The sequence below is a fragment of the Centroberyx affinis genome, unplaced genomic scaffold (assembly GCF_046629955.1).
Source record: "Centroberyx affinis isolate AG114_WGS23_722 - 3 ecotype Tasmania unplaced genomic scaffold, CSIRO-AGI_Caff_v1 ptg004599l_1, whole genome shotgun sequence".
Classification (NCBI taxonomy): domain Eukaryota; kingdom Metazoa; phylum Chordata; class Actinopteri; order Beryciformes; family Berycidae; genus Centroberyx; species Centroberyx affinis.
In genome coordinates, this window is record NW_027282213.1 from 596,884 (window position 1) to 623,526 (window position 26,643).

Consider the following 26,643-nt stretch of genomic DNA (forward strand, 5'->3'; position numbering starts at 1 on the left):
AACTGTACATGATTCCAAAAGGTGCGAAAAGTTAAGTTTCAGGTAGCAAAATCTTTCAAAAGTCGATAGATAGCATTTTGGAATGAAACCCTTCATTTATGGATTTTTCCTGCTAAGTAGTCCTGATTTTGTTTCAAGGTCGCAGTGTGGACTAGAGATTGCTTGATAACACCTTGCTTGCAATCCTATACTTTCATTATGTACTGTATGGTCAGATATTGCCACCACAGAGGTCCAACTTTTTACATGCTTGTTGCACTGCTGCTGCACTACTGCACAATCCAAAGAGGATTTTTTTGGGGAAAAAAAGGATAGATGGTTGGTTGGTAGACTTCTGCAATGGCTGCTCCTCAATGCTTTTGTTTTGTTTCTGTGACACTTTTTTTATTTTCAAGAAAGAGTAAATTTTCTAGAAACAATTACTGATTACTGATAGTAGTAATGATAAACAGTGCAATAAACCGTGACAGAGTGAGCTCCTTTTCGGATTCGCCAAGGTTTCCAGTCCACTTTCCTCAAATGTTACAAAAGTCTCTGTCAAACAAAATTATTACTAAGTATCTACTTTAGTAAAATTCAAATCAATGTAAATAATAATCAATAACATAGTAGAAGCAATAAAATACTTGTAATATTTTCTGGAGGTTAATGCATTTTTTGTGGTTCTGGCCACCTGTTGTGTTTGCTTGTCTCTTCTATGATCCTACAAGGCTTTATGGAATATTTTTCTGTGACTGATTGGTTTTCTTGTGCTACTGAAGTGTGCATCAGCACCTAAGACAAATACAGCCCTCAAAATCAAAATGTATGTAAGAGTAGTATCAAAACGTGGCATCATGGTATAAAGAAACTCACCAGCCTGTATGTTGTGGTAAGGAGGGTAAAGTAGAAGGCTGTAACATTTAAGGCAGTAGGATAAACAGTATCAGGGTTGGCAACAATTACATTTAGCATTTTGTGGCAGCCAACACTGAGCAGTATCACTTCAAATGTTCCTTTCTACATTGGCAGGTCTATTAGATAAACATGTATCAACTTCTTTATCAGGCACATCAGCGATTTCATCATAAAACAGTTCAAAACCTATGAAACATGTAAAGGTTGTCACATTGTAACTAATTCATATACACACCACATCATTTCATATATTTATGAATCTATTTGACCTCTGCCAGTTTTAACACAAATGTACTCCACCGAGTTACTTTTAATAAAGAGTGACTTTGTAATGCAACTACTTTTTAAGGTAAATAACAAAGTAAGGTAATAAATTACTCTTAAAAGTAACTTTCCCCAACCCAGCATTGTCCATGACCTACAACATACTGTAACCTTTCCTTTTTTCATGCAGATTAAGTGAGACAAAGGCGACCTCTAGTGGCACTTCAGTGGCACTTCAAAAAGAGGGATGAGTATTGGCATTCAAAAGTGATGTAATAAAGGAGGCTAAATACTGTAATGTGTAAGTGAAATAAAGGGGAGAAAAAACTAGGAATAATATTAAAAGTTATATGATTAGTCCATGACACAGACAGATAAGATTTTATGTGTCAGTACTAAGAGCAGATATTGCTGTCCTGAAATTCAACATCATTCAACATTCAACATGACAATTTTCCACTTAAACTTCATCAAACTTCATAAGCCTTTGTTATCCGATACATAAAATACATAAAATAAATTGTCATCATTGTAGCTAATGTTCCATAATATTTACCCGTACAAAATGTAGAGATGAATTTTAAAATTACACATGGATTGAACACATTATTAACTTTTAACATCTATTAACTTTGAACTTAACGTTTTGAACTTGATAGCTGCATTTGCCTCATCAACTTTGTCTGCTATTTTTCCAGTGGAAGACCACATCTGTAATTCACAATATTATTATAACATGTGGTGCTTTGGTCCAGTAAGCTATCCAGTTTTGGGGCTTGGACCATCAGTATAGGCAGGGTTGTAGGGTGGATGTGCGAGGTCGTCTAAGTGAGGTGGTAGTGCATGGGGCTGGGAAGGGTAAACCGGCAGCCCTTGAGCCGGGCTGTAAGGCATTGAAACTGGAGAGTAGCCTGGATCAGCAATAAAGACAAGACAATAAGAAACAAAAATAAGGAGTGTGTTATTACAGAAAAATTGAATGATAATATTCCCAATTATTCTTTTTTTTCTTTTTGTAGAAATTGAGATGTAGGACTATTTAGTACCAAATGTCATTAGAATTGAATGTCTTGTTGCAGCTTCTGCCATGCTGAGACTACAGTACTACACAACACAGAGATTTTCTTAATGTGAATCAGATGTTACTTATTTCACAGTACACAGTTACAGTGCATCTTGTATGCTGTATAGGTAGACGAGCCTGGACAACTGTGTAACATCAACCAAGGAGGCCACCATGTTGGTCCACTCCTGCCATAGAAAATTCCTTGTAAAAACTCACTGGCTTCCATATATGATGGGGGAGGCGCGGTGGGCATTGGCTGGGCTCCATAGCCAAGCTGGAGCGGTACAGGCTGGTAGCCCGGGTACTGGCCCCCCGGGTACTGGCCCCCCTGGTACTGGGCCCCCTGGTACTGGCCCCCCGGGTACTGGTCCCCCTGGTACTGGCCCCCCTGGTAGGGATGCTGATGTCCTGAGGGGGCAGATGGCTGCTGGGGTGCGTTGACTACTGTTGTGTTTATCACAGCTGGGTAAAGTCATAATCTTAGTTAGTTCGGTTGATCGATTTGTCTGCTGACCGTGAAACAAAATGGGAAACAACGGCAGATTCTGCCACTGATTTTTGAATACTACACTACCAGTCAAAAGTTTGGACACACCTGAATGAATGCACTATGTTTTTTATTATCTTAAAGCCATTTTGATCTAAAGATTTATGATTAAATGCTTGAGATTTGTTTAAGTTGATGCCTATGTATGAATTTCTTTCCAAAGCCTTTGCCTTTCCAGAATCCAAAATATAAGATTTTTTTTGGGTCACTTTGTGTTATTTCATAGTTTTGATGTCTTCACTATTATCCTAAAATGTGACAAATAGTAAAAAATAAATAAAGAAAAAAATAAAGAAAAATGTGTGTGTCCAAACGTTTGACTGGTAGTGTATGTATATACTAAACTGAGACACAAAATGTCCCTTGGGATATTATGGGATATTACAGATTGTAGTCCATCCTCAATCACTTGCACATTGTTTGCTGTGTAACTAGCTTGAGCAAACTTTCTATAACAACAGTGCCTGGAGAGTAGTTGCCAATAGTAATGCAAAGAACAGCATGAACTCTAACTAAACTAAATTGGGTGCTACTGTCACCAGTACAGTGTGTCTTACTTTGAGGCCTACGGCTGCGTCTTCACTGGCACTTCTTGTAGAGGAAGCAGCAATTAAACTAAATTGGGTGCTACTGTCACCAGTACAGTGTGTCTTACTTTGAGGCCTACGGCTGCGTCTTCGCTGGCACTTCTTGTAGAGGAAGCAGCAAGGAGACACACAGCAGATTATGAGACACACACAGATGATGATGGGGAAAACAGTGCCTAGGATGCTGCCCACCAGGAGGGCAATGCGCTTTCCTTTTGTAATGCCATAACTGGGAAAGAAGAAAAAAGAATTCTAATTGTTATAAATGTACAATAAATAAAATTATCAAATGTCACAAACAATGCTGATATTTTCGGAATTCCCTGGTGAGGATGATTTAGGATGCTTAGCAATGGATTGGCCGTTGCCCAGGAAACCATCCAGGAAACCATCTATACGTGACTGAATGAATTTGATCCCTTTTCATGTACTTTAGTATCAAATCTTTGTATCATGGAGAGTGAAACAGGATACAAAACAGGAGAGCACCTTTCAGTACAGCGATCTTGTTTGTCTTGAGATAGATGGAATCTAGCATCAGTGCAGCAGTATTTTTTGTTGCAGGTTCCACAGCAGTAGTCGGGGCCGCATTGCTGAACATCATGGAAGTCACTACTGGTGGACAAGTATCTTGTACAGTAGTCAGCTGTAATATATAAGACACACAGTCATGGTGAAGAGTAATGAGGGTCAGAGGGTAAGGAGTTAAAAGTTGAACTGTTAAGACTAATAGTTAAATGAAGGCATTGGCAGATTAGCCTCATGGTAAATGCAAGTTCACAGTCGCACATACAGAAACAAAAATGCTCACACCAACACACACACATGGACACACCCCTCAAACTAGCATTTGTGGTCCTAATTGAGCAGTAAAAAAGAAAGTAGTTCCAGTATGAAGCTATGACTGATTATTAACTGATTATTAACCATAGTTCAGCGTGAAACCATAGTTCAAGTGAAAGCCGTAACACAAGGTTTCCCATTCTTTTGTAATTTTATTTGGCTAGATCATTTTTGTTTCACTCTATGACTGTTGCCTCTCAGACAATGCAATACGATCAGCAGGAAGCCATGGTCCTAAAAAACATCCTGACTCTCCTCTTGGAAGAAAACCAAAATAAAACTCACCAGATACAGCCGGGAGTAGGGTCACAAATAAAGCGCACACAAGACTGGACAAGACACCTGAAACCATAGCTGCAATGACTCCCTGTAATAGAGTAATGAATGATACTGTGCTACAAGACTGTTTCAACCTGCCTGTCCCTCCCAAGCAACAAGTAGCCCAACAACATTCCATGCTTACTGTGAAAGACTTTTTTTTTTTTTTTTGCCATTACCTTTATGTCATTTGAAAAGATTATTACTTCAGTCAGCTGGAGCTAAATTGAGCTAAATTGCAATTTTTGGTGACTCTAACTACTGTTGATCACTGGAATTTAACTGTAGTAATCAACCACAAACCACCATAACAGCAGGTGTTGGAAAATGTATGTTTTATTTAACTCTGCAGATCAAGTGGCATTTTTTTTTCACAAAACAATAAAAGTCATGAAACACATATTCTCACAGTAACATCTTTGACAATTCTTGAATGAAGAGCACAGACAGAAGCAAGAGCGCTGATCTCTGCAGTTAGATCTTTGATAAAGATCATAGATGGCTGTAATCCACGCACACACACACACACACACACACACACACACACACACACACACACACACCAAAATCACCTTGAAGAACCAACACTGGCCAATAGAGGGAAATCAGAGCATAGGCAGTGCACATTTATCAAGACAGACTTCAGAACAGCATAGGCAAAAGGCGAGCCTACACTGCAGTATTATGTATATTACACAAACAAATCACTTGGTCGTTGTAATAAACACATGCATGCACGTCCCTCACACAAAAAAATTGTTCTGCAAAAAATATGTGAGGGTGCTGTCTGGATGGTCAAATGATCAAAGATTACTCCATTCATTGTAACCTGTGGTCTCTCATGGGTAATGACACTAACAATGCCAGGTTTTAGATGCGGTTTCCACTGGCACCACCTTTAAAGTCATACTGAAACTCGTGCTCATTATACTGTGAAGCACACTGGTTGATGACGCCCTCTGAATGGAATCTAATAAGTACTGATTTCTAAAACTGAAGTCTAAAAGAGGGAAGTTGAAAAGTTGCAGTTAGAAGGAAATTGGTCTGCGGATCTTAGATTGCCAAAGATCAATCTATGACCTGTCACATGAATATGACAAGAATTGCAAAAGTGGTGAATGTAAAGTGGTGAATGAACTGCAAGTTCAACTGGATCACAGAGTAGGTCACTTTAGTAAAGCTATTCACAAGGCATTTCAATCAGCAGAGGACAGGATTCATGGCTTAGTTACATATTGACAGGCTAAGGTGTGGTGACAGAGCGGCAGACAGGAAGGAAGGCATATTAGTTTAGACAGAACAAAAAAAAAACAACAAAAAAAAATAATTAACACAGACCAGTGATTCAAACCTCTGATTATTATGGTGATGCAGTCTAATGACAGCACAGGTGAAACAACAGATAATGATATTTAAGGGTTTACATTTCAAGAAATATGATTTGCCAAGGCAAACAATACTGAATCAACAGAAAAGGATAGCATTGTAAAGATTTGACATGACATGAGTTTTGGTTGAAGTGAAAACCCCTATAAGACTATACAATTTATAGGGACTGAACATTTTGATGGCAGCAGTGTTGAACACAACACTGCAGAATGGCTTGACAGGCTAAATGAAACCTTAATGTAACCTGAATTACAAGTTTACAAAGCAAACACTACAAGAGAATAACTCAAACAGTCAAATAAGAAACATTAATGAATAAATAGAAAATGAGATTAAAGAAACACATTTTATGGCATGCACAGTTTTGAAATGAGAAGTTGGATTAAAAAGGCACAGTTGTCTCTTGCATTTGGTTGCTAACATAACATAACATTCTCCATCAATGACTGCTTATCTCTTTATCCTTGAACTCAGCAATGTCAAAAACTGAAAAGAGAAATCATTCTGACCTTCTGGTTGTTTCATTCAAAACTGGAATTTGCTACATTTTCAATTCACTTGAATGTGCGGTCGACCGAAAAGAGAAATAATTCTGATGGTCCGGTTATTTCAGTCAAAACTGGCATCTGCAGCATTTTCTGCTTCCAGTGTCATTTACAGTCCGCTCCTTAAACACCGCAACACCTGTGGACAGTTGTAATATGGGCAAACTAAGAAAAATATGCAAGTATCCTGTGCAAAAGTGAACTTCATCTGGAATCTCCCTAGCACATGGACACATGGAAACTGAACGGAATGTGAACTTTTCCCTGCTCAGTGTGTGGAGCTGACACACACCTTGTATGGGCTGCAAACAGCTGATGACAATGAATGATGGACATTCCCTTTTGCTGTTAGTCTCCAAATAAAAAAAGAGCAGTTTAAAAAGTTGGTATATAGTGGCATGGAAAACCTCAAAATCTTCCACGGATAAGGCTACAGTAAAAAACAGATCTTTTCCAGAAAAAAAAAAATAAACTTCAGGTTTAAAAGAACAAGCCATTTCCTGAACACAGTAAGCAGTCTCTTTTTCCCCCTGAAATTTAGTAGTCAATGGATATGCTTCCAGTGAAGCGTATCCTATGCATTATGAATCCTCCATTGAAGAGTATTTGATACCTTGGGCTTCATCTGTGCCCAGGTAAGATCCTTCACGTATACAACACATATAATGCATTATACGCTTTCAGAAACACCAGTCCAGGGATGACAGAGTATGAGATAAACTACAGAAAAAAAGGATCAGTATGGTCTATCAGCGTAACATACATCAGCATCAAGCAATGAGATTATGACCATAACCAGCCATACACTCCCACCTAAGTTTGACAATTGGGCCCAATTCCATTCACCATAGTTGGTGAAAACACCAGATGAATTAAGAGCTCAAAGAGGTTTAAGATTTATCCTGTGCCAAGTGCACAGGGGGACTAGGGGGGAGACGTTGGGGCCTGTTCAGAAAACTGAACTTACAAAGCACTTGGATACACTTTTAAAATTTGACTCAGTGGTTTTATGTTTAATTCACTAAGATGGGGCCAATAGTTAAAAAAAAAATGGATTCTCACCACCTACATATTGGGAGTTCATGCACTAAAAGCCAACAGGTATCTACATTTCCACTTGTCAAGGGAAAAGATGGGCTATAACAACAACAACAAACGTGTCATCACATCCCCACCAACATACATGTTACATGACACGTTACGTTTCTCATCTCAACTCAAATGACAGCATTTCCAATTCAGACAAGTTCGAAAAGGTTGAGCCACGCTGAACGTGACCCAGGATGTGGTGGTGCGGTCTAGTATCCAGCCTTGGGCGGTGGTGGAGCGTAAGCCGGGTTGTACGCTGGCTGGGCAAGGTAGTCTGGAGCGTTGGGCTGGGGCTGGGGCTGGGGCTGGGGCTGGGGCTGGGCGGGAGGCTGGAGAGGGTACGCTGGCTGCCCCGGGGTGAACGCAGCCTGGCTGTAAGGCATCGGAGAGTAGCCTGGGCCAGCTGGGAACAAACAGAGAGAGGAAACATGGTGTGATTATGAAGGGTCGGTAAATGTTTTGACAGTAACCACAGGGTCAGTTCCGTCTCTCACAAATGACTATGAACATTATTCCATTTCCTTTTATGCAGACATTCAGACTTTATGCCAGCAGCGGTCATTCCACCTCCACATCCGGTTGCAGCTATTTTGAAGCACTAAAATTGCACAATGTGTTTCCTATAAACTCCACTGTAACATGTAATTATCCAATGTTTTAAAAAAAATGCTTTTCTATGGTGTTCTGGGTGCTTTGAAAGACACTGTAACGGCTCTGAATAGAAGCACCTATCAAAAACAGGAAAAAAAAGGTCCTGATTGGGCAAAAGTTGCTCTCTAATGATGAAAAAACCTTGTGTGTAATTTTTGTCTGTAGCTTACATATCTATTGGTGAAATGCAGCCCTGTTAAATCTCACCCCATGTATCTAGTATACAGACAGCTATTACAACAAATGGTGTGTGAAACTGATTTACTAGCATTTCGACACGGCTCCTTTTCAACACAAGCCCGTTCCGTTAAATTTACGGAAAACAGGCTGCATTTGTGAAAGAGGACTGTTGCAGGGATCGGACCTGTGACATTTCATCTAGGTCATAAAAATCCGAACTCACCGGCTTCGTGATATGGTGGTGGCGGTCCTGGCGTATAAGGTTGGCCCTGGTAGGGCGCTGTGGGCATGGGCTGTCCCCCATAGGCCTGGGGCATGGGCTGGGCTCCATAACCTGGCTGGACTGGGACAGGCTGGTAGCCTGGGTACTGCGCCCCCTGGTAGGACTGTGGATGTCCAGGAGATGCTGTTGGCTGTTGGGGATACTGCTGAGGAGTGGTGGTAACCACTGTGGTATGGGTGGTGGTAGCTATCACCGCTGTAAACAAACAGAGGAAAGGGGGTTAAATCAGAGTTTTAGATGAGTTGAGGAGAAGATACAGCTGAGGAAAGAGAGAGGAACAGCAATGAGATAAAACATTCTTGTTGGAAAAAAACAGCTTTGACTCTTAAAGGGCACTGCTGGTCTTTTGCTGTTTTTTGAAGCGTAGGGATGATTTGATGCTGGTTAAGGTGGTAAATGACAACACTGGTAGACCAGCTAAGACCAGAATCAAAGTGCCCATAATACATACTAAGCTGGTAACCAGATAAACCAGCATTTATGGTCAGAGCATGACTGCCATATGCTGGCCACCAGCTTGGCTTTTTTTCAGCAGGGTTGAGACTGGAAATCAGAATTATACAATAGTGAGCAAGAAATAAGCCTTGTAATTGGGACTTCACAACACTAAACAAGAGTGAAGTTTAGATTTGAGTACATACAATCACACAAACAAGCGATGTATTCCATAAATATGCAGTCAGACTTAACTGAAAACATCACTTCTGCATTCATCCAATTCTTCCCTGTACAAACATGGTGATAAAACTATAAAAAATTTGAAACTATAAAAAAAAAAGATTATGAAATGATTCCCATTAAGCCATGAGTCAGCAAACTTCTAAAATTGGAAGGCATTCCCATGCTATGAATGCCTCTTGGTGTTACTGAACTCAGTGTCAATGAAATTCTTGCTGACCATGGTCTTGTTCAATTCATTTCACTGGAGGAGAAAGAGACTTTTAATATCTCCACACTTCAAGTACACACACTTCACTGTGAGTACAAGGGTTAAGTTAGTTAAGTTAAAAGACAGGGTTGTTTTCAGAGAAACCCCCTGATTGTGAGTGTGTGTGCGTGTGTCAGTCAGTTCCCCACCACCAGCTTTTTTCGTTCCAGAGTGGGAGTCACCGAGACCACTTCCTGTAAATGACGTGGGATATTTTTGAGGTCTCCTCCCCCTCTGTGGTCGTCGTGGAAACAATGAGTCACACAAGGTGGAGTTCTGAAATTCCTGAGTGTGATCCCAACATGCAACAGCCCCGGCCAGGAGCTCCACACTCCACACTCCACTGTATTTTAGCCTACTGCACTCTGCCTAGCCTCAGTTACTGTTTGGCAAACTTGGACAAGCTGGCTAAAACCAAACAGACTGGAACTGCAAGAGTGTGTAGTAATTTACTGCAGCGCTCACACACACACATGCACACACAGACACGCACACAAAAATCTCGGGTGCTTTCCTCCACTGTGGGGAAATTATTGAAGAATTCGTCTAGAGAGAGGGATTGGTATAAACCACAGGGTGGAGACTAGTATGAGGGATATCTAGTGTGAGAACTGTGAAGAGAAGAAAGCAAAAACAAAAAAAGGGTGGCAGCGAGGATAAAGGGGAGAGGGCAAAGAGAAAAAGGGTCAGACACTGGAAGTGAACCCACTCTGCTGTAATGGAGAGATGAGCGGATGGGGGCTGGCCCTTTCCCTGATAGCACTGAACTAAAAAGTAAGGACTGGACAATAACATGCCAAGGTTTTCCCTCGCTATGTAACTACTTAGGCAGCTTGTCTAAGTGTTTATTCTCAACACTTAAAAAGAAAATCTGTATCTGTATGAGTTTTTCCTTAGGCTGGTTTCTTCAATGGTTCCAATAAAAGCGTATATTTGTTATCTCAGCCAAGGAAGGTTTTCTTCACCGTTTGTTTGTCAGCAGGATATCGAAAAAACTTCTGAACAGATTTGTGCTAAGGAACATCTGATTAGATCTGGTGGTGATCTGGATCCGGGATTTCCATTGTTAAGACGATTTGTTTCTGTTTTTAGCTCTAACTATGAAACTAACAAAGATAGAGACTCGGTTCCAAATCCTAGGGGAATCTTTGCAGGGTCAGCAAACCAATTTAACTTAAATTAAGTGACAGGAATGATATCTTTGGGTGTGACAGCAAGTTGGAGAATTGTTCAGCATTGGCAGAGCACTGTCCAAGTGCCTTCTAGTTCCTAAAGGTTTTAGGGTTTTACAGAGTCATCAACCTGTGGGATACACCGATCACCTCCTAAGACTCTCTACAAAGCCAGGCGAAATCCTGCACAGCACGCCCGACAATTACACAAGTACAGCACATGCCAAATAAGAAACTTCATAGATCTGAACAGTCTGTACTACACTAACTAAAAGCCTCCAATAAGTCATTGTACCCCAATGTTGTGCGGTCAGATACCATTTGCACATGATTGTCATTTTTTTTTACCTTAAATCACTTTGTGCTCTATGTCGCAACATCTGTGTTAACTGATAATGCCAAGATGCTGCAGTAATGAAAGTCATGCGGTGGGTTGGCCAGTGGACCACAACTGAGTCATCCACCCAGTCCCCTGATGTTACACAACTCACGCTTTGGCAACTAGACACACAAGCACTCCAACACACTAGAAACCAAAAGCGCAAATCAAGGCCTGCTGTTCCATGTAGGTCTGCTAGTTCTGGATAGCCAGTTAGCAACTCAAAATTGGCTGTCAGCGGCACATGGGTCCTTTGGCATTCTTGCCTTGGTAGAGGCCAATACCTCAGAGAGTCTCTAAGAATCGTTGTCCACTGTTTAAATATGTTTTTAACCCTTTAATGCTTATTTGTCACTGCTCAGGCCTTGTGTGCTTGTGAAAGTGAAAGTATCTAAACCTCTTATCTATCTAACCTTATTTATCTATAAACCTCAAAACCCACACACGACTGCATTTGATGTTGCCATTGCTAACTAAAAGAGGAAGAACATTTTCCAGAAGTCTCTTCTGGAAAAAAAAAAAAAAGCCAGGCTCACAGCACAATGTCAATACATTTCAGACAGAAAGGTGACGCCTTCAAAGTTTGCATGGCAATTTCATCACATGCAACTATTTTTAATTTATTTAAGGTGTTAAAACTATGGCTACCAAATATCTAAACAAGGGAGATGCCAAACCAATTGTCGGAGGTTCTAACGCCAAACAACACAGAAATTACACAGGTCCGTAGTCCTTTAAGTGGGCCGCATCATCTAAATAGGATATGGGTACTTGTGAGTTCCTGAAATTTTGGCTTTCACCATCGAGGCAGCAGCATTACATGGCCAAAGAACAAGCTGCTAGTTCTGCATCTAACATCATCATCAATTAAACAATATACTTTATTATTTATTAGTGAAGTGCTCCTTACGTCTGGGCTTGCGACATATCTTGTAGAGGCAGCAGCAGGGACAGACACAGCAGCAGATGAGGAGAAGGATAAAGATGACAACAGCAGCAACACCAGAGGCAATGGTCACCGTGTCTTTGACAGCATAACTGAGGAAGAAACAAAGCAAAAATAATACAAGCAAATTAATTAATATTGATGTTATTGATCAATGTACTGGCACAACTGGGGTAGAAAATAATAAGGGAAAAAAGCACAATAATATCAATACTACAGCAACAGTATAGCCTAGTACACACAGTACTAATACACTGGAGCTGTCACAACTATCCCTTGTGCAATAATCACTACTGGAAAACGTATATACATGGATTATCTACTATAAAGACAGAACATGGCCCAAGCGTCTTCTATCACAGCTGCGAAAACTCTTGGCTTGTGTTACCTTTGTTGAAATGTGCAACATCAGGCATGTGAGCTAATAATAAAAATATTTTATTAATCAGTTAGTATTTATGTGTGTTTCATAATGGTGTGCGATGCAGTGCACTTCACAGTAAAGTAAGGTCACCAGAATAAAGAGAAAGAAAACAAAAGAGGTTGGTGGCACAAGTTGCATTTCATTTGCAAGGTGCACGCTGGTGGTCTTACACAGGAAGGCAACACTTCCTGCTGCCTGCCTGAATGATCACTGCATAACGGGTTGCAACAGCACATGTGGTTAGAGAGAGCGAGAGAGAGAGAGAGAGAGATTCAAAACAAACCACTACAGTGTCTGTAATCTAACAAAGCCTCAAACTTCACACTCACCCACAATATCTTTTCATTAATTTATTTTCATGAAATTGCTCCAAACAGCAAAATCTGAAATAAAGTATGCCTACAGCTCATTCTAACATAATAATAACATAACATAATCTCAATATCACAAATAGAATAGAGCAGAATATATAAGAATAGAATACCTTTCAAAACAGTCCTCCTGTTTGTCCTCAGTGAGACGCCAGAAGGAGTCTTTGCAGCAGTATCTGTTGTTGCAGGATCCGCAGCAAAATCCTATGGTGCATTTCACGGTTGGGTGGTACACATTAGTGATGTCTCTGTAGGCCTTACAGTCCCGGTCCCCTGCGGTAAGGTTACAGTGCAGAGACACAGCGAAGGAGGGGAGAGAGGGAAAGAACATGTGAGGAAAGTTTAGCCTCATTACTGCTGAAGGCAAAGTTGTAGTGGTGATTTAACAGAATCAAAATGGTTGGGTTAAAGTAATGTGAGATGAATTAACACACACACACACACACACACACACACACACACACTTTAAAAAAAAAAAGGGAAATGCCACTGAATGTAGGAGTTCATGTTACTTTGATGGTCTAGGACACTCCAGTCAATATTTGCGGACATGGAAAAATTCTCCCCCAAACCCTGAAACCAGAGAACTCATACTTACTAATACCAATACTATGATGTGATCAAAATTTTAAATATGTTCCATTGAGTGTGAACTGTCACCAAAAGTGACTGTGAGAGCACCTTCTTTCTGGTTAAGAAAACTGATGCAGCCACTATAGACTAAAGTTAATTTGTGTTCATCTGAGAGAGCTGCTCATCTTCACAAATATCTGGACTGGCCTAGATTAGAGATATAAAAATAATAGATTCTTCAGCTGAATGCTATTTTTATTTAGAGGGATCAGAGTGGTAGGTAACTATATAGGATATTTATCCACGCTCACAAACAATGACCAGTTGTTTCAGTCCGTTCAGTCTGTCAGTATGGATTTTGGTGTTTGCTTTGGCAACCAATGTTGGCCTTCACATCATAGGAAAATAAAAATGATCGGCTCCCAGTCGCAAACTACAATGTAAACACGACGTTTTGAAGACAAACGTTAACTTTAGTTTCTTAAACTAATATCAAACAGCCCTGCTCTATACTGCAGCGCTACTGCCAGTGCCATCGCCCTGACTCGGTCTCTTTGAGCCGACTTCTTGTCGATCTGAGCTAAAATAGCCCACACCATAGTGAAACAAACACCGACAACATGGCACAGACATGGGGAAAAGAACAATCGTTCATGGTTTAGCTAAATAAAACACAAACTCACCAGAAACAATAGGGACCAGGATCACACATAGAAGACACACAACAACAGCGGACAGGCCTGCCGCCATGGCTACTTGAGGATTCCTAAATCCAGGCAGGAAACTGGAATCTCCCCCGTTCGGACAGAGGAGCGTCTGGTTCGGTATCGTTTCTCCGCGTTTCTCCCTTGCAAAGATCGTCTGTATACGTAAGATACGTCACTCTAAAATAAGGAAACTGGCCCACCATCCGGTCTGCAAAAGTAGGAGTAAACGCATGCGCGTCCCTCCTACATTCTCAAGTAGTCTCACACACAAGCACAGCCACCGATCGAACGGTTACCATAACGACAGAACTCATATGAACCTGAAACAAGGCTAAAAACTAACGTTACTCACAAAAACAAAAATGTTATACGTTTAACGGATAGATATGTGTGTGTGTGTGTGTGTGTGTGTGTGTGTGTGTGTGGGGGGGGGGGGGGGGGGGGGGGGGGGGGTGACTGGGGTGTGACTTCGTTTTTTGTTTTTTGTTTTTTATCTTGACCTTCCCCGGAGCTACAAATATTTTTTCCTTGAGCCTCCCTGAGTGACTGGGGGAAAATGCATGACCCTCCCTCCACCATAAATAACCATATTTTATTATATTCACACCAAAGGTAGGTAGTATTGGAGAAAATAAAAAGCAAAGGCTGACCTTTTCCAACCATAGATGCTGATTGTCAAATTGTGATTTGATAAAATAAAATTAGAACTGATGACTTTATAAATATTATTTTGTGGCTGTCCCCCGGGAGCACATCTCACTGCGGGTCAAGCTAGCCGTCACTCGCAACTCCGCGGTCAAACCAGCCGCCCCTAAATTTGGAGTGCACGCGTATTCTCACCTTTACGGCAAATGCATTGAAACGGCCCAGAGCGACCTGACAGGGACAGTTGAGAAGCGTCTAGCTGCAGCCCGCGGACGGAGGACTCGGGCGTGAGGTCCAGTGAGGTTAAGGTAGGGTTGGGAGATACCAAGTTTAGTGAGTCCCGTCACCATACAGCGTTAAAACACGTATTTTGAAAAGAAAAAAACATTTAAAATAAATACAAAATACAACCATTTAAAGTTATATGTCCCTCCCTTAAAGCCAAAATAAAACACTTAAGTCCCTCCCCAGTGTTTAAAAAAATATTTGACGTGCCTCCCCCGTTTTGCACCCCCCTCTCATAAATAACGAACAGTCCCCTAACACCAATGCTCAGAACGTATTCTGGTTGGTAATTCTGTTTTTTCTTTTTTCTCAGCTTTGTCACCCACTCACCCAGTTGCTTGTACCGGGATGGACCTCCTTGGTCCATGCCCATTTGTGATAGGCACATCATAAAAGCACCCCATTTTATCTGTTAATTTAATTTCACTTTTAAAAAGACAAACAACTGTCCAAAAATATAATGAATGAGAACAATATTTCCAATGTTTTGCTGATAGTGTAGCAACAGGGGAATCATGTTATTACATCAGTAAGTGACTTAAAATTTACTGTAATAACTTGAGGCAAACTAGTTTTTCCTCTAGTTTCCTCTAAAATCCAGGTGAGGAAGTACTGGCATCATGCTTGATCTCCCCTCAACCTGCCTGGTTAGGCCTATAGGCAACAGTTTGCTGTGTCACCCTACTGTCTAGATTTCTATGTGCAATACAGAGAGAAACTGTGGATAATGTTTATTTGGCCCCATGACGTCAGGGAAGGTTACACACACAGACCATCATGTGGGCCTTACTCATGTTCTGTCCTGTATGTGGCTGCACAGATAATGACCACTTGGTTGGTCCACAGACAATTCTTTATAATTATTTTCAGGCAGAGATGCAGGAAGTGCAAAAACCACAACGAAAACCACACCCGAGACACAAAGGGGATCCAAGAGTTAATAGTGCCTAAAACAAGTAGGGTGCAAACATATGGAATGTTCTTTTCTATCTTCACTGTTGACAAGACACAGAAAAACCCACAGAAATGTGAATATTAAAATCCTGAGCAGTCTGAGATCCTCGGGCCCCTGACTGATTTCCAGTCTCAAGACAAAAGCTGATTGCACTTTTGACATCAGGGCCCCTGGACTGTTTACTATTTACTATTATTATTTCAACCACTTTTTTAATGTATGTCTCTATTTTTATCGCCTATATATTTTATTATTTTTGTTTTTATGACTTTATCTCAACCACTTTGTAAAACCTGCCTTTAAATAACTTTACTTAAGTTTACTATGATTATGATTATTATTGTGGTAATGATTGTCCTGGGTTGCCCTGTCTAGCCCTGTTGTGGGAACATGCTGACTATAGAGACAGGATCTCTCAATTGAGTACGTGTGCTGAATAACTGGTGTGGGGAAAGTCTCCCAGAAAGGCTGACTATCAAAAACAACAACAAAAAAAACAAAAAAAACTAGTAACTGCTAGCATTTACCGGACAGATGTAGCGTAAGAGGAACCAGAAAAGAAAAAGAATCATTTGGAGAAAGAAGTAATAAGATGAAGATTATCATTAAAACTTTGAAATATCTTTGAAAATATGTCTCTATATCGCACAGCAAAATGCCTAAATAGTCTGCTTCAACCGGGACTCAAGTTTCCTCTATGGCTATCATGAAATGTGTTTACAAAAGTAGAGTAAGACATATACTGTATGAATTATTGGTTTCAGTGTTGAAAATTTAAATAAACCCTATTCCCCAGACCATCAGTTCTGATCCCTACAGAGGGAATCATGTGGATTTCAGACAAAGACAGCAATAAACTGCTAGTCAAATGATTGAAAGCAAAGGCAAATAACCTCTCTTCTTACAGGAAAAAGTGCCAAAGCCTCAAGAGATCTGTAGAGGGCAGCACAACATCGGCTTATCATGTTATGGAGGTCACACACACACACACACACACACACACACACACACACACACACACATAGAGTTTGTGTATTCTCGTATTCTATGATCTCTGTGACCTCAAGTGCCAGTGTAATGTCTCTGTTTTAACACCAGGGGTCACATGTAGACAGAAAGACAAGTAATGAATGTCAAGCAATGAGTATCCAATGAAAGTCAATACCAAAATAAACAAAAGTACAGAATTTGTAATAGCAGACTGAGATGCAGTTTATAACAAACATGCATTACTTTATTTTATTTATTTATTTTAGAAAAAACACAAGTATAAGCCTACCTAGAGTGCATACAAAGCAGCTATAGATAGGCTACATAAAATAATTACAAGACCTTAAAGGACATTGATGAATATGAAATTTAGTTATTAAAATGCTAAAATTTGTTAGATAAATTTGTTCCTCTTTGTTTTTATACTGAAAGTAACCAAAAACATCTTCGGTAACATCTTTGAGGTGAGTCCATGGAAGAATTATATGTGAGTCAGTTTTTATTTGAAGTCAAGTCAGATTCAGTAGATGGGAGTTTAGTTTAGTAGGACACAAATACAGATAAGGAAAAGAGACAATAAAACAACAAACATAACGACTGTACATCACAAACTCCCAAAAATGGGCCATCGATTGGATGTGTTTCAAAGTGTTATTATGTGGTTACTATCTCTTTGTTGAGAAGTTCGCAGCCACATGCACGTTACTTGGACATATTTCAATCCAAACCAATTACTAGCTTCATATCTGGGTCAGGCAGGTGACCTGGTTAGTATTCCTACAAAGCCAATAAATGCCTATCCTTAATCAAGACAACCACAAACAGCTATGTGGTCTAGTAGGCCTAGGGCCATGCTGGTTTTAGTCACCTCTGCTAGTCAAGACAAGGAATTCCTGCACATGTCTAAGTCCTCTAATTAAAAAAGTTCACCGGCTCATAAAACGTTTAGCTGTACTGGAATTATCATGGTATGTGTTCAGCCATGTAGTAGTGGTAACACGATACAAGGAAATGTCATCCGTCACGTGAAGGGACCTCTGACGCAGATAAGTAATCTCTCGCGAGAACGCTGTTCGCGTTGGCTAATATAAGCGGTTGCCCATCCTTGTCCTTTCGTTCGTCCTCAGTGCAGGATAACGAAGCTGTGGTTTCTCTCTTAACTCCTCAAAAGAGGAGTATCTAGTCAGAGTCTCGGTTTAGACTAGCTTCGCCTTTGTTGTCCTGTTAATTCATCGACCAGTTCAGAGGGTTACTTAAATTCGTGTGAAGATTTTACGAGGTAAGTTTCTCATTAACCTCTCCTATCGTCATCATCCTCTACCCTACTAGTACTAGCTAGCTTTTAGCTAACGTTAGCTAGCAAAGCTCGGTCAGCCGGTCAGATTGGTGGACCGTTTGGCTTAGTGGCAGGCTACCAGTAGTTAACGGTAGTTAACAGCCTAGCGAGGGTTTCCTAAAATCCAATAGCCGGTTCTTTTAATCTGAGAGGCCGACAAGCCATTTCTATCCTGCTGTATAAATTTTTAATCAAACGATTGCCAGCTAGCGTTAAGTGAGCCAGCCCTTATCCAAAAAAGCATTTGATCATCTTCACAGCCATTGTAACTTATTGTAACTGGCCATAAACAGATTTGCAATAATGATAGAGGGTGATAGGCAAAATTACACGGTGGAAACTCAGTTTTCACATGGGGGGGGGGGATAAGGCACAACCGATACCGACGCCTGAGACCTACAGGCTGACTCGCATGACTCCCAGGAAAAACTTATTTTAGAAACATGGTCATCATGGACTGTCAAATTTATTATAAAATTAAGTTAATCAGTTATCATATCGTCTTATTTTTAGGTGCCAATGGCTCTAACTTCGATCTATACGTATTTTGGGGAGCGCTTTTCCCAGTACTTTGTGGAAAAGTGTGTGCGTGTGTGTGAGGGAGGGAGGGAGGGTGGTGGGGATTCCTGGAAAACCTCTGTCAAGGAATTGTTGGACCTGGTTCCATGTGGGGGAAGGGCGCGATATAGGGATACCACAAAGCCAGCTAATACTGTTCAGGAGAGTTTTAGGTTGAACATGCACATTACAATATTGTATACAAACACCTGTTGAAATGAGCAGAGCACACTTGTTACTGCAGTTAAAGAAAAGATAGATGGTAGAATAGAAGTTTAGTGTGAAAAGATACATGCAACAAAAGTAAAAGAAACTTAAAGTCGACTAATAGTAATAAAAAGCTTTTTTAAATTGCAGGGTTCACAACACCCATTCATTTCTGAAGGAGTGTTGTTTTCATGCACTCTCTATTATCATATCATTATCATATCCTTGTGGTGATATCACAGGCTGATTTTGCTTTATTAGTTAAGCCAACAGCCAAATAAGTTTTGCATCGCAAAATAAATTATTTCTGTCACTCCACATCCTATGGATAATTAATAATTGCCTCTTTCCATTCCGTCTCAATACACCAGACGTTTGGACAGTCATCATTGTTGACGATGGATGTGGTCATGCGTCGCTGTCCGTTCCTGTCGCGTGTGCCCCAGGCCTTCTTCCAACAGGCCAGGAAGTCTATGGTGGTGTACGCCCAGCAATGCCCCATCATGATGGACATGGCCTCCAAGCCCCTGGCCCCAATGCTGGTCCGAGCCCTCTGTTCCTCCTCTTCCTTCCAGAAGACCGAGGACACTCTGTCTGCCAGTGAAGGTGAGAGGCTTTTTTACCTGGATATCCTTAGAAATCCAATAGCCTAGTTGTGCCAAGGGGAATATCCTGGTTAAGTGAATGAATGACTGCTTTCTTCTACAGATAGACCTACCTTATTTGGAATGTCCCTTAGCTGTATTACAATAAATTATATTGACTCTGGGATCATGACTAAGTGTTGTATCTGTTGTCTAAAACTCCTTTCCTCTCCACCTCCAGGCCCCAAGCAGGACGAGCAGCCCAAGCTGCCCCCAGGCCACCCCATGCCGCCCTCTGGACAAGTGGCTGCCTCCAAATGCCCCTTCCTGGCTGCTGAGATGGGCCAGAAGAATAGCAGTGTGGTCCGCCAGGTTAGCATGGAGCTCCAAGAGGACGTTCAGGAAGTCCGCACTGTCCAGAAAGGTAAGCCTACAAGTGGCTTGGCTACTTTGCATTGAATGAATGGAACAATAGAAAATCACCCTAAGGGTAAAAGCTGGATTGAATTAAGTTATGTGTTTATCCCTTTACCACTTTACAGTAACAGGGTAATGACAAATGTGGCCAATGGAGTTCCTACTTCCCTGCTGTCTTGACCCATTATTTCCTGCTGTTTTGTGTTTCTACAAATCACCTCTGTGTGCAAAGAATGTGCATTTTATAGTCTTACATGTAATAAAATGGATAAAATTTCAGGCATAATCAAAAAAATTTTAAGAGTCAAGAGACGTCATGATGTAAAGAGAGAGAATGTATTTCTGTGCTCCCTGCTGAAGTCTTACTTAACTCCTGTCCTGTCTCAGATGTGACTCCTGCCCAGCTGAAGCAGCCCTCCTTGGCCAGTACCACTAAGGTGGGGGACCATGCCGCTCTGATGAAGAACCTACTGAAACAGCGGCCAAAACGGGTCTCCCACCTGCTGCAGGACAACTTGCCAAGCAGCTGTAAGTTTTGTTTATATATTTTTATTGCTTACAACTGATACGTTTTTTTGCAATTGCCCGGTCATATAGTAAAAGTATTAACACAGGGAAATCCCAGTAGTTCAATCTTTCATCAAACTACTAATTCAGTCGTATATTGAAAGATTTTGCAAGTGTCCACATGTTGCTATTTGGTGAATAAGGTGAACAATAAGTGCTTGTAAAAAATTATAACATGTTAATAAGAAATGGCGTCAGCCAACACAAGCAATGTAGTTAGTATTGTAGAAATTACCCTTGCTTACAAACACATCTTCCTCTTCTGACAGTCTCCGACTTCCATTACGATGAGTTTTTTGAGAAGAAGATAGAAGAGAAGAAAAGCGACCACACCTACCGTGTGTTTAAGACGGTGAATCGGCTGGCCAGTGAATTCCCCATGGCCAACGACTACACAGAGTCTCTAGAGGACAAGAGGGACGTGTCTGTATGGTGCAGCAATGACTACCTGGGCATGAGCCGACACCCACGAGTCGTGCAAACCATCATGTGAGTATTTGAGGAGTTATTTGTGCGCGTGGTGTAGGAAGACTGTGGATGTAGTTCGTTCAGTCCTTTAGAAATACATAATTTTGCTTAGCTGAGTATGTTTTCTGACTTCTCTTAACCTTATTTGTCTTACTGAGGTAAGAGAAATGTGTGTATGTCTGTGTGAGTGGTGCAGCATCTACCCTTTGGACACAGCCTGACACCCATGGGTGAACCAGTCCATTGTTTTTGTGTTTGGACCATAGTTTACTCCTACGCTCTGTTTTCCCTAATTAAGGGGTGATGTTTTTCTCCGTACCTTTCCTCCTGTTTCAGCTTGCCCGGCTGTCTTCAGCCCTCTGCAGCAGTAACACCTTCCTTCAAGGTGTTACCTTGCTAATCAGTAATTGGCCCCTTTTTTGTGTTTTTCCATCAACGGATTTCATCTGATACACACATGGCCTTTCAGGTTCTTAAAGCTTGCCAATCTGTTGTAGTGCAGCTTGTAATAACAAACAAGATATGACTATGGGATTTTTCACACTTGGGGTGTTTTTCACTCTCTCCAAATGTGGTTTTAATTTTAGGAATTCTATATAATATGTTTTATATTCTACTTAGCATATTTGTGAACTACAGCCACTGTATATTTTATTCCACCTTTTGACACAGCGCATGGTGCTGGTCAAACGTGCAATATACTGTATCTCAGTGGGCTATATTTTAACAGTTTTATTGACATTTTGTTTAGCAAAGTCATTATCTTATCTTTGTTCACGCACTAAAGTCTGTTTTGTATTCTGTATTGACTATAAACTAATAAGGCTAGCGTGAGCTATGTTTCTACTGCAACAAGCAAATATACAGCTAATTACAAATAGGTAATTTAAAGATTATTAAAATTATTCCCCTGCCATCTCAGACAGCCCTTTCCCAGGGTAAGAAAGTTGTCCCCTCTCAATCTGGGTATTAAGTATTCAAAAAGAGACATTGTATACAATATTTTTTTTTTTCTACTGTTTCCAGGGATACATTACGGAAGCACGGTTCGGGGGCAGGAGGCACCAGGAACATCTCGGGGACCAGTAAGTTCCACGTGGAGCTGGAGCAGGAACTGGCTGACCTCCACAGGAAGGACGCTGCGCTGCTCTTCACCTCCTGCTTCGTCGCCAATGACTCCACCCTCTTCACCCTTGCCAAGATGCTGCCTGGTAGTTAATTTTTTTTTTTTTTTAAATCATAAGTGGCCTTAAAGCCTCAATCCACCCTAAATCAGAATCCACTCAGGTTCTTGTTATATTACTCTTGTTTTGATGCCTTAAATGCCTTTGAACTAATTTCTAGCAAATTCTGTTTTAATCTCCCTATTTTTCTCCTGCTTTCTCTTTTCTTCATTCTGTCAGGATGTGAGATCTACTCTGATGCCGGGAACCACGCCTCGATGATCATGGGTATCAGGAACAGCGGTGCTAAGAAGTTAATTTTCCGCCACAATGACGTGGCCCACCTCAGAGAGATGCTGCAGAAGGGTGACCCCAACAAGCCGAAGATCGTGGCCTTTGAGACTGTCCATTCCATGGATGGTCAGTTTGGGATGGTCCCCCATCCATTCTTAAAGCATTCATAAAACTTTATCAATTACACTGGATAAATGGCTGCACGTTTATCGCTATTGCTATCAAAATATAGTGGTAGGAATCATTGATCTGGCAATGCAATGACTAAAGATTATAATAGCCCTTTTGAAGTTATAGTAGTTTTGATGCATCTGTGTGAAATGGGGGAGAGGGGGTGTCAAACTGAAATGGTGTTTTTTTTGTGTTATTATTCTTGTGTAAACTAACAGTCATTTTTACTCCTGCAACTTTGGCTAAACACATCTTAATGGCTAAGTTTCTCTTTCTATCCATCCCTCTACACCACAGGTGCTGTGTGTCCATTGGAGGAGATGTGCGACGTGGCCCATGAATTTGGCGCCATCACTTTCGTAGATGAGGTTCACGCCGTGGGCCTGTATGGCCCCAGGGGAGGGGGCATCGGAGACAGGGATGGCATCATGCACAAGATGGATATCATCTCAGGGACTCTAGGTCAGCATCTAATCTCTACTCAAGAAAAAAAGTGTTAATTATTAAAGCAAGATTGCTGGAGCTGATTACTAATGATATTAGGCGTGATATTGTTGATACCTTCTTGGATATTCTCGGCCTAGTTGACCATATCAATTACTTTGACTATTCATAGTTCACATCCTTGTCTTTGTATATAAATATATTTTCCATGCAGTTGGGAAGCTGATAGCTGAATGGGCTTGAGCTGGAAATCTTATCTGTAAAAGAGAATGTGACACAAACCTGTAAAAAATGACATTTTTTGTTTGCTATCGCTCTCTTTGTTGATCATCCATTACCAATTGGACCAGCTAACTGGGATACTCCCAGAAAACCTATGTTTTTATACTCAGGATCTGGCCTCTCTTTGTCACCCAATATGCCAGGGGACTTTGAGACGCTCTGCTTAAGCTGGAGCTGGTCTGCTGTTGCTAGGAGACCGTGGGCTCTTGTGCTGTTATTGAATTACCTTCTGTGTCTGCAAGTAGCTGTCAACTGAGAGGCCTATTATTCCTCTCTCTTGTACTTCTGCAGCTGCCATTTCAGGATGATCCCAGCACCATTCCGAATATTAGAAATCGATTTCTTGGACCCTCAAGAATAAAGAGTGTTGTTTGCTTCAACAATGCATTGGGAGTTCAACAGTGTCCCCATCTAACCTAAAAGAGTTTTAGTTTTTTGACCGAGAACATGTGATAAAACCTGTTGACTGAAAGTCTGGGGGAGTTCTTGAGTGTTGAAGTTGTCCTACTTTCCCACAAGGTTCTCCATGCAAGCCTCTACTGAGCAAAGATAATTTAAATTTGATCATAAGAAGAGGACTTATTGGACTACACTAGGTGGCTTTTGCGTATACCATTAGCATTCCAAACTGATTTGAACCAGATGCTTACTTGAAGGGATAGAACATGTTATCACTATGGTGCCATCAACCTAAAATAAAGTATAACTAACAGTATGTGTTCTGTCCTCTTCCAGGCAAGGCCTTTGGTTGTGTGGGTGGCTATATTGCTAGCACCGCTGCCCTGGTGGACACGGTGCGTTCGTACGCCGCTGGTTTCATCTTCACCACTTCTCTACCACCAATGCTGTTAGCTGGAGCCAGGCAGTCAATCCAGACTCTGAAAGGGGAGGAGGGCCGCGCACTGAGACGCAAACACCAGCGCAATGTCAAGCTGCTGAGACAGATGCTGATGGACTCCGGGTTGCCTGTGGTGCACTGCCCCAGCCACATCATCCCTGTCCGGGTAATATATGATATCAGTTATTGACCTTACTCACACGGCAGCCATTCTGAACACTGAGGTGGAAAACTCCCCCTGGAAAATGGGCCTATATATGTATAAAATTAGCAAAGCAGTGTCAGGAACAACTACGAATGCTTGAATTTGTCAGGGAAGTTACTTAGCCAGTTTACTAGTTAGTGAGCTACTAGCTAGTAATGGACCAAAATTATTAAAATGTGATCCTATATCCCTCCGGATTCTTGAGATCCATTCATTTGTAATACTTTACAATACAGCTACAGTAGGATGTAGCTGGGCTGTACTTGCTCTATCAGGTAGAGTTTCCCTCACTGAGTGTAATGTAAGTTCAAAATGGCCACTGTGGGAATAAGAATAATAATGCCTATTGTCCTGAAATTTGACCCACGCAGTCGGTGCCCCAGCCACAGTACATGTCAATCATACTGAGCCTTTATCATAACAATCTCCAATTACTCCTGTGTCCATCTTCCTGATGCCTCCATCCTAATGGTTGCCTATGTCTCTTCTAATCGTTAGGTCTCGGACGCAGAGAAGAACACAGAGGTGTGTGACATCATGATGAGTCGCTACAACATCTACGTGCAGGCCATCAACTACCCCACTGTTGCCAGGGGAGACGAGCTTCTGCGCATCGCCCCCACGCCTCACCACACCCCTCAGATGATGAAATACTTTGTTGGTAAGATTATCAGTATTGTACTCATTGGTTTGGGAGATTTGTGTGTTTCTGGTTTTGGCTTTGTTCTAAACTCAAATTTAGAAAGTTACTTTTGTAGAAGTTCAACTGAATGATACCTTCCATCACAGTTGGTATTGTATTGTATGATTTTACCTCAGCAGAAGTGAGTGTTGAATGAACTGTTCTCTAAGCCCTTCTGTTTGTTTCTCTCCTGCCTACAGAGAAGCTGGTGCAGACGTGGAAGGAGGTGGGCCTGGAGCTCAAGCCCCACTCCTCAGGAGAGTGCACCTTCTGCCAGCAGCCGCTGCACTTTGAGCTGATGAGTGAGCGGGAAAAGTCTTACTTCAGTGGTCTCAGCCACCCTATCTCAGCCTGCGCCTAACACTACTCACTACTACGGCTGGCTAGAACGCCTACACTCAACACCCATTCCTCTGTCACTGTCATATAATGTATTATTGTCTTTGATAAGTCTCCTAAAGTATATTATTTAAAATATTCTATGTCCAGATGTTCTATATGCTCAAAATAAAATCTGAGAAGAAAAATTAGCATCTGTGTTTTTTGTTTTTTGTTTTTGTCTCACTTTTAAGAAAAGTAGATCATGCAGCAGACCTGCAACTTTGATAAGGCAACATTAAAGGATACGGCTGGTGTTTTTAGATACATTTCTTATTGTCAACAAATCCTATGAAAATAACAAAATCAATGCGTCTGCTCTACTCCCATTACTTTCCGACTTCCCACGTTCCCTTTTTAGCCTTCAAACCGGAAGTCATTGGCTCCAATTGTAAGCTAAAAACCTTTAAATACAGCTCACAAAGATGGATTCAATTTTTAAAATCACTAACTGTTACCATGAAAAGTCAGGCTATTGTAGTTATTACCAAATCAAATTCAAATCGGAACAAATTCTTCATTACTCTGGGGACTATTTCCAGTGCTACGGAACTACTTTCCTGAGATCGAAAACATGTTTATGGTCGGCTTATTAAGTTGTTTGAGGAAAAAGTCGGCCGGCCCGGTGCATCGCATACTGAGACATGGCTTTATTGGGCATCGGCTACATGGACGAGACTTGTTAGGAAAACAAATTCATTGCTGATTTTGTTATCCTTTAATGGCTTTGTAAGTGGAAATATGTACAGATATCGTATTGCAGACACAACTACATTTGTTGAAACTGGGGCTATTAACAGAACTACGTTTGAATCGGGCCCCGACCACACAGATTATACTCGCTGAATAAACGTGGATGACACCACAATTCTAGCACTCCCATTACAAGTAAGCAGACGGCTTAAATCAAATCATGTATCTGAGCCACAGAGAGGCGGAGTGCTTAATGAATGCTTTTGTAAGGCTAATACAATGGGATATGCCATGTACACAGAAGAGGGTGTCTGATTTTATT

The 26,643-nt window shown here is 41.1% G+C and overlaps 3 protein-coding genes across 3 annotated transcripts; 1 reads left to right on the forward strand and 2 right to left on the reverse strand.

Annotated features, from left to right (window-relative positions):
• Positions 1 to 372: 372 nt before the first annotated feature.
• Positions 373 to 4,649, reverse strand: LOC139665497 (protein shisa-5-like). Its single transcript, XM_071544533.1, has 5 exons — positions 4,490 to 4,649; positions 3,851 to 4,007; positions 3,430 to 3,590; positions 2,444 to 2,689; positions 373 to 2,072 (listed from the first exon to the last, which is right to left on the reverse strand). Exons 1-5 carry the CDS (start codon positions 4,554 to 4,556, stop codon positions 1,921 to 1,923), a joined length of 783 nt encoding a protein of 260 aa, XP_071400634.1. The 5' UTR covers positions 4,557 to 4,649; the 3' UTR covers positions 373 to 1,920.
• A 193-nt stretch (positions 4,650 to 4,842) lies between these two features.
• On the reverse strand, positions 4,843 to 14,296 carry LOC139665503 (protein shisa-5-like). The gene is made up of 5 exons (XM_071544545.1): positions 14,136 to 14,296; positions 12,993 to 13,152; positions 12,049 to 12,176; positions 8,600 to 8,854; positions 4,843 to 7,948 (listed from the first exon to the last, which is right to left on the reverse strand). The coding sequence occupies exons 1-5, from the start codon at positions 14,200 to 14,202 to the stop codon at positions 7,755 to 7,757; spliced, it is 804 nt and encodes a 267-aa protein (XP_071400646.1). The 5' UTR covers positions 14,203 to 14,296; the 3' UTR covers positions 4,843 to 7,754.
• Positions 14,297 to 18,168: 3,872 nt separating this feature from the next.
• alas1 (aminolevulinate, delta-, synthase 1) lies at positions 18,169 to 25,764 on the forward strand. The gene is made up of 11 exons (XM_071544535.1): positions 18,169 to 18,313; positions 19,507 to 19,741; positions 19,961 to 20,143; positions 20,524 to 20,664; positions 20,973 to 21,192; positions 22,198 to 22,382; positions 22,575 to 22,754; positions 23,097 to 23,261; positions 24,261 to 24,529; positions 25,067 to 25,229; positions 25,451 to 25,764. The coding sequence occupies exons 2-11, from the start codon at positions 19,534 to 19,536 to the stop codon at positions 25,609 to 25,611; spliced, it is 1,875 nt and encodes a 624-aa protein (XP_071400636.1). The 5' UTR covers positions 18,169 to 18,313; positions 19,507 to 19,533; the 3' UTR covers positions 25,612 to 25,764.
• Positions 25,765 to 26,643: the final 879 nt, after the last annotated feature.

Coding starts and splice junctions, on each gene's coding strand:
- LOC139665497 (XM_071544533.1), bottom strand. CDS start 4,556: ATGGTTTCAGGTGTCTTGTCCAGTCTTGTGTGCGCTTTATTTGTGACC. Junction 3,591..3,850: donor CAAGATCGCTGTACTGAAAG/GTGCTCTCCTGT, acceptor CTTCTTTCCCAG/TTATGGCATTACAAAAGGAA. Junction 2,690..3,429: donor ACGCAGCCGTAGGCCTCAAA/GTAAGACACACT, acceptor GACTTTACCCAG/CTGTGATAAACACAACAGTA.
- LOC139665503 (XM_071544545.1), bottom strand. CDS start 14,202: ATGGCGGCAGGCCTGTCCGCTGTTGTTGTGTGTCTTCTATGTGTGATC. Junction 12,177..12,992: donor CAGGAGGACTGTTTTGAAAG/GTATTCTATTCT, acceptor TTTCTTCCTCAG/TTATGCTGTCAAAGACACGG. Junction 8,855..12,048: donor GATATGTCGCAAGCCCAGAC/GTAAGGAGCACT, acceptor GTTTGTTTACAG/CGGTGATAGCTACCACCACC.
- alas1 (XM_071544535.1), top strand. CDS start 19,534: ATGGATGTGGTCATGCGTCGCTGTCCGTTCCTGTCGCGTGTGCCCCAG. Junction 19,742..19,960: donor CACTCTGTCTGCCAGTGAAG/GTGAGAGGCTTT, acceptor CTCCACCTCCAG/GCCCCAAGCAGGACGAGCAG. Junction 24,530..25,066: donor GCCACATCATCCCTGTCCGG/GTAATATATGAT, acceptor TCTAATCGTTAG/GTCTCGGACGCAGAGAAGAA.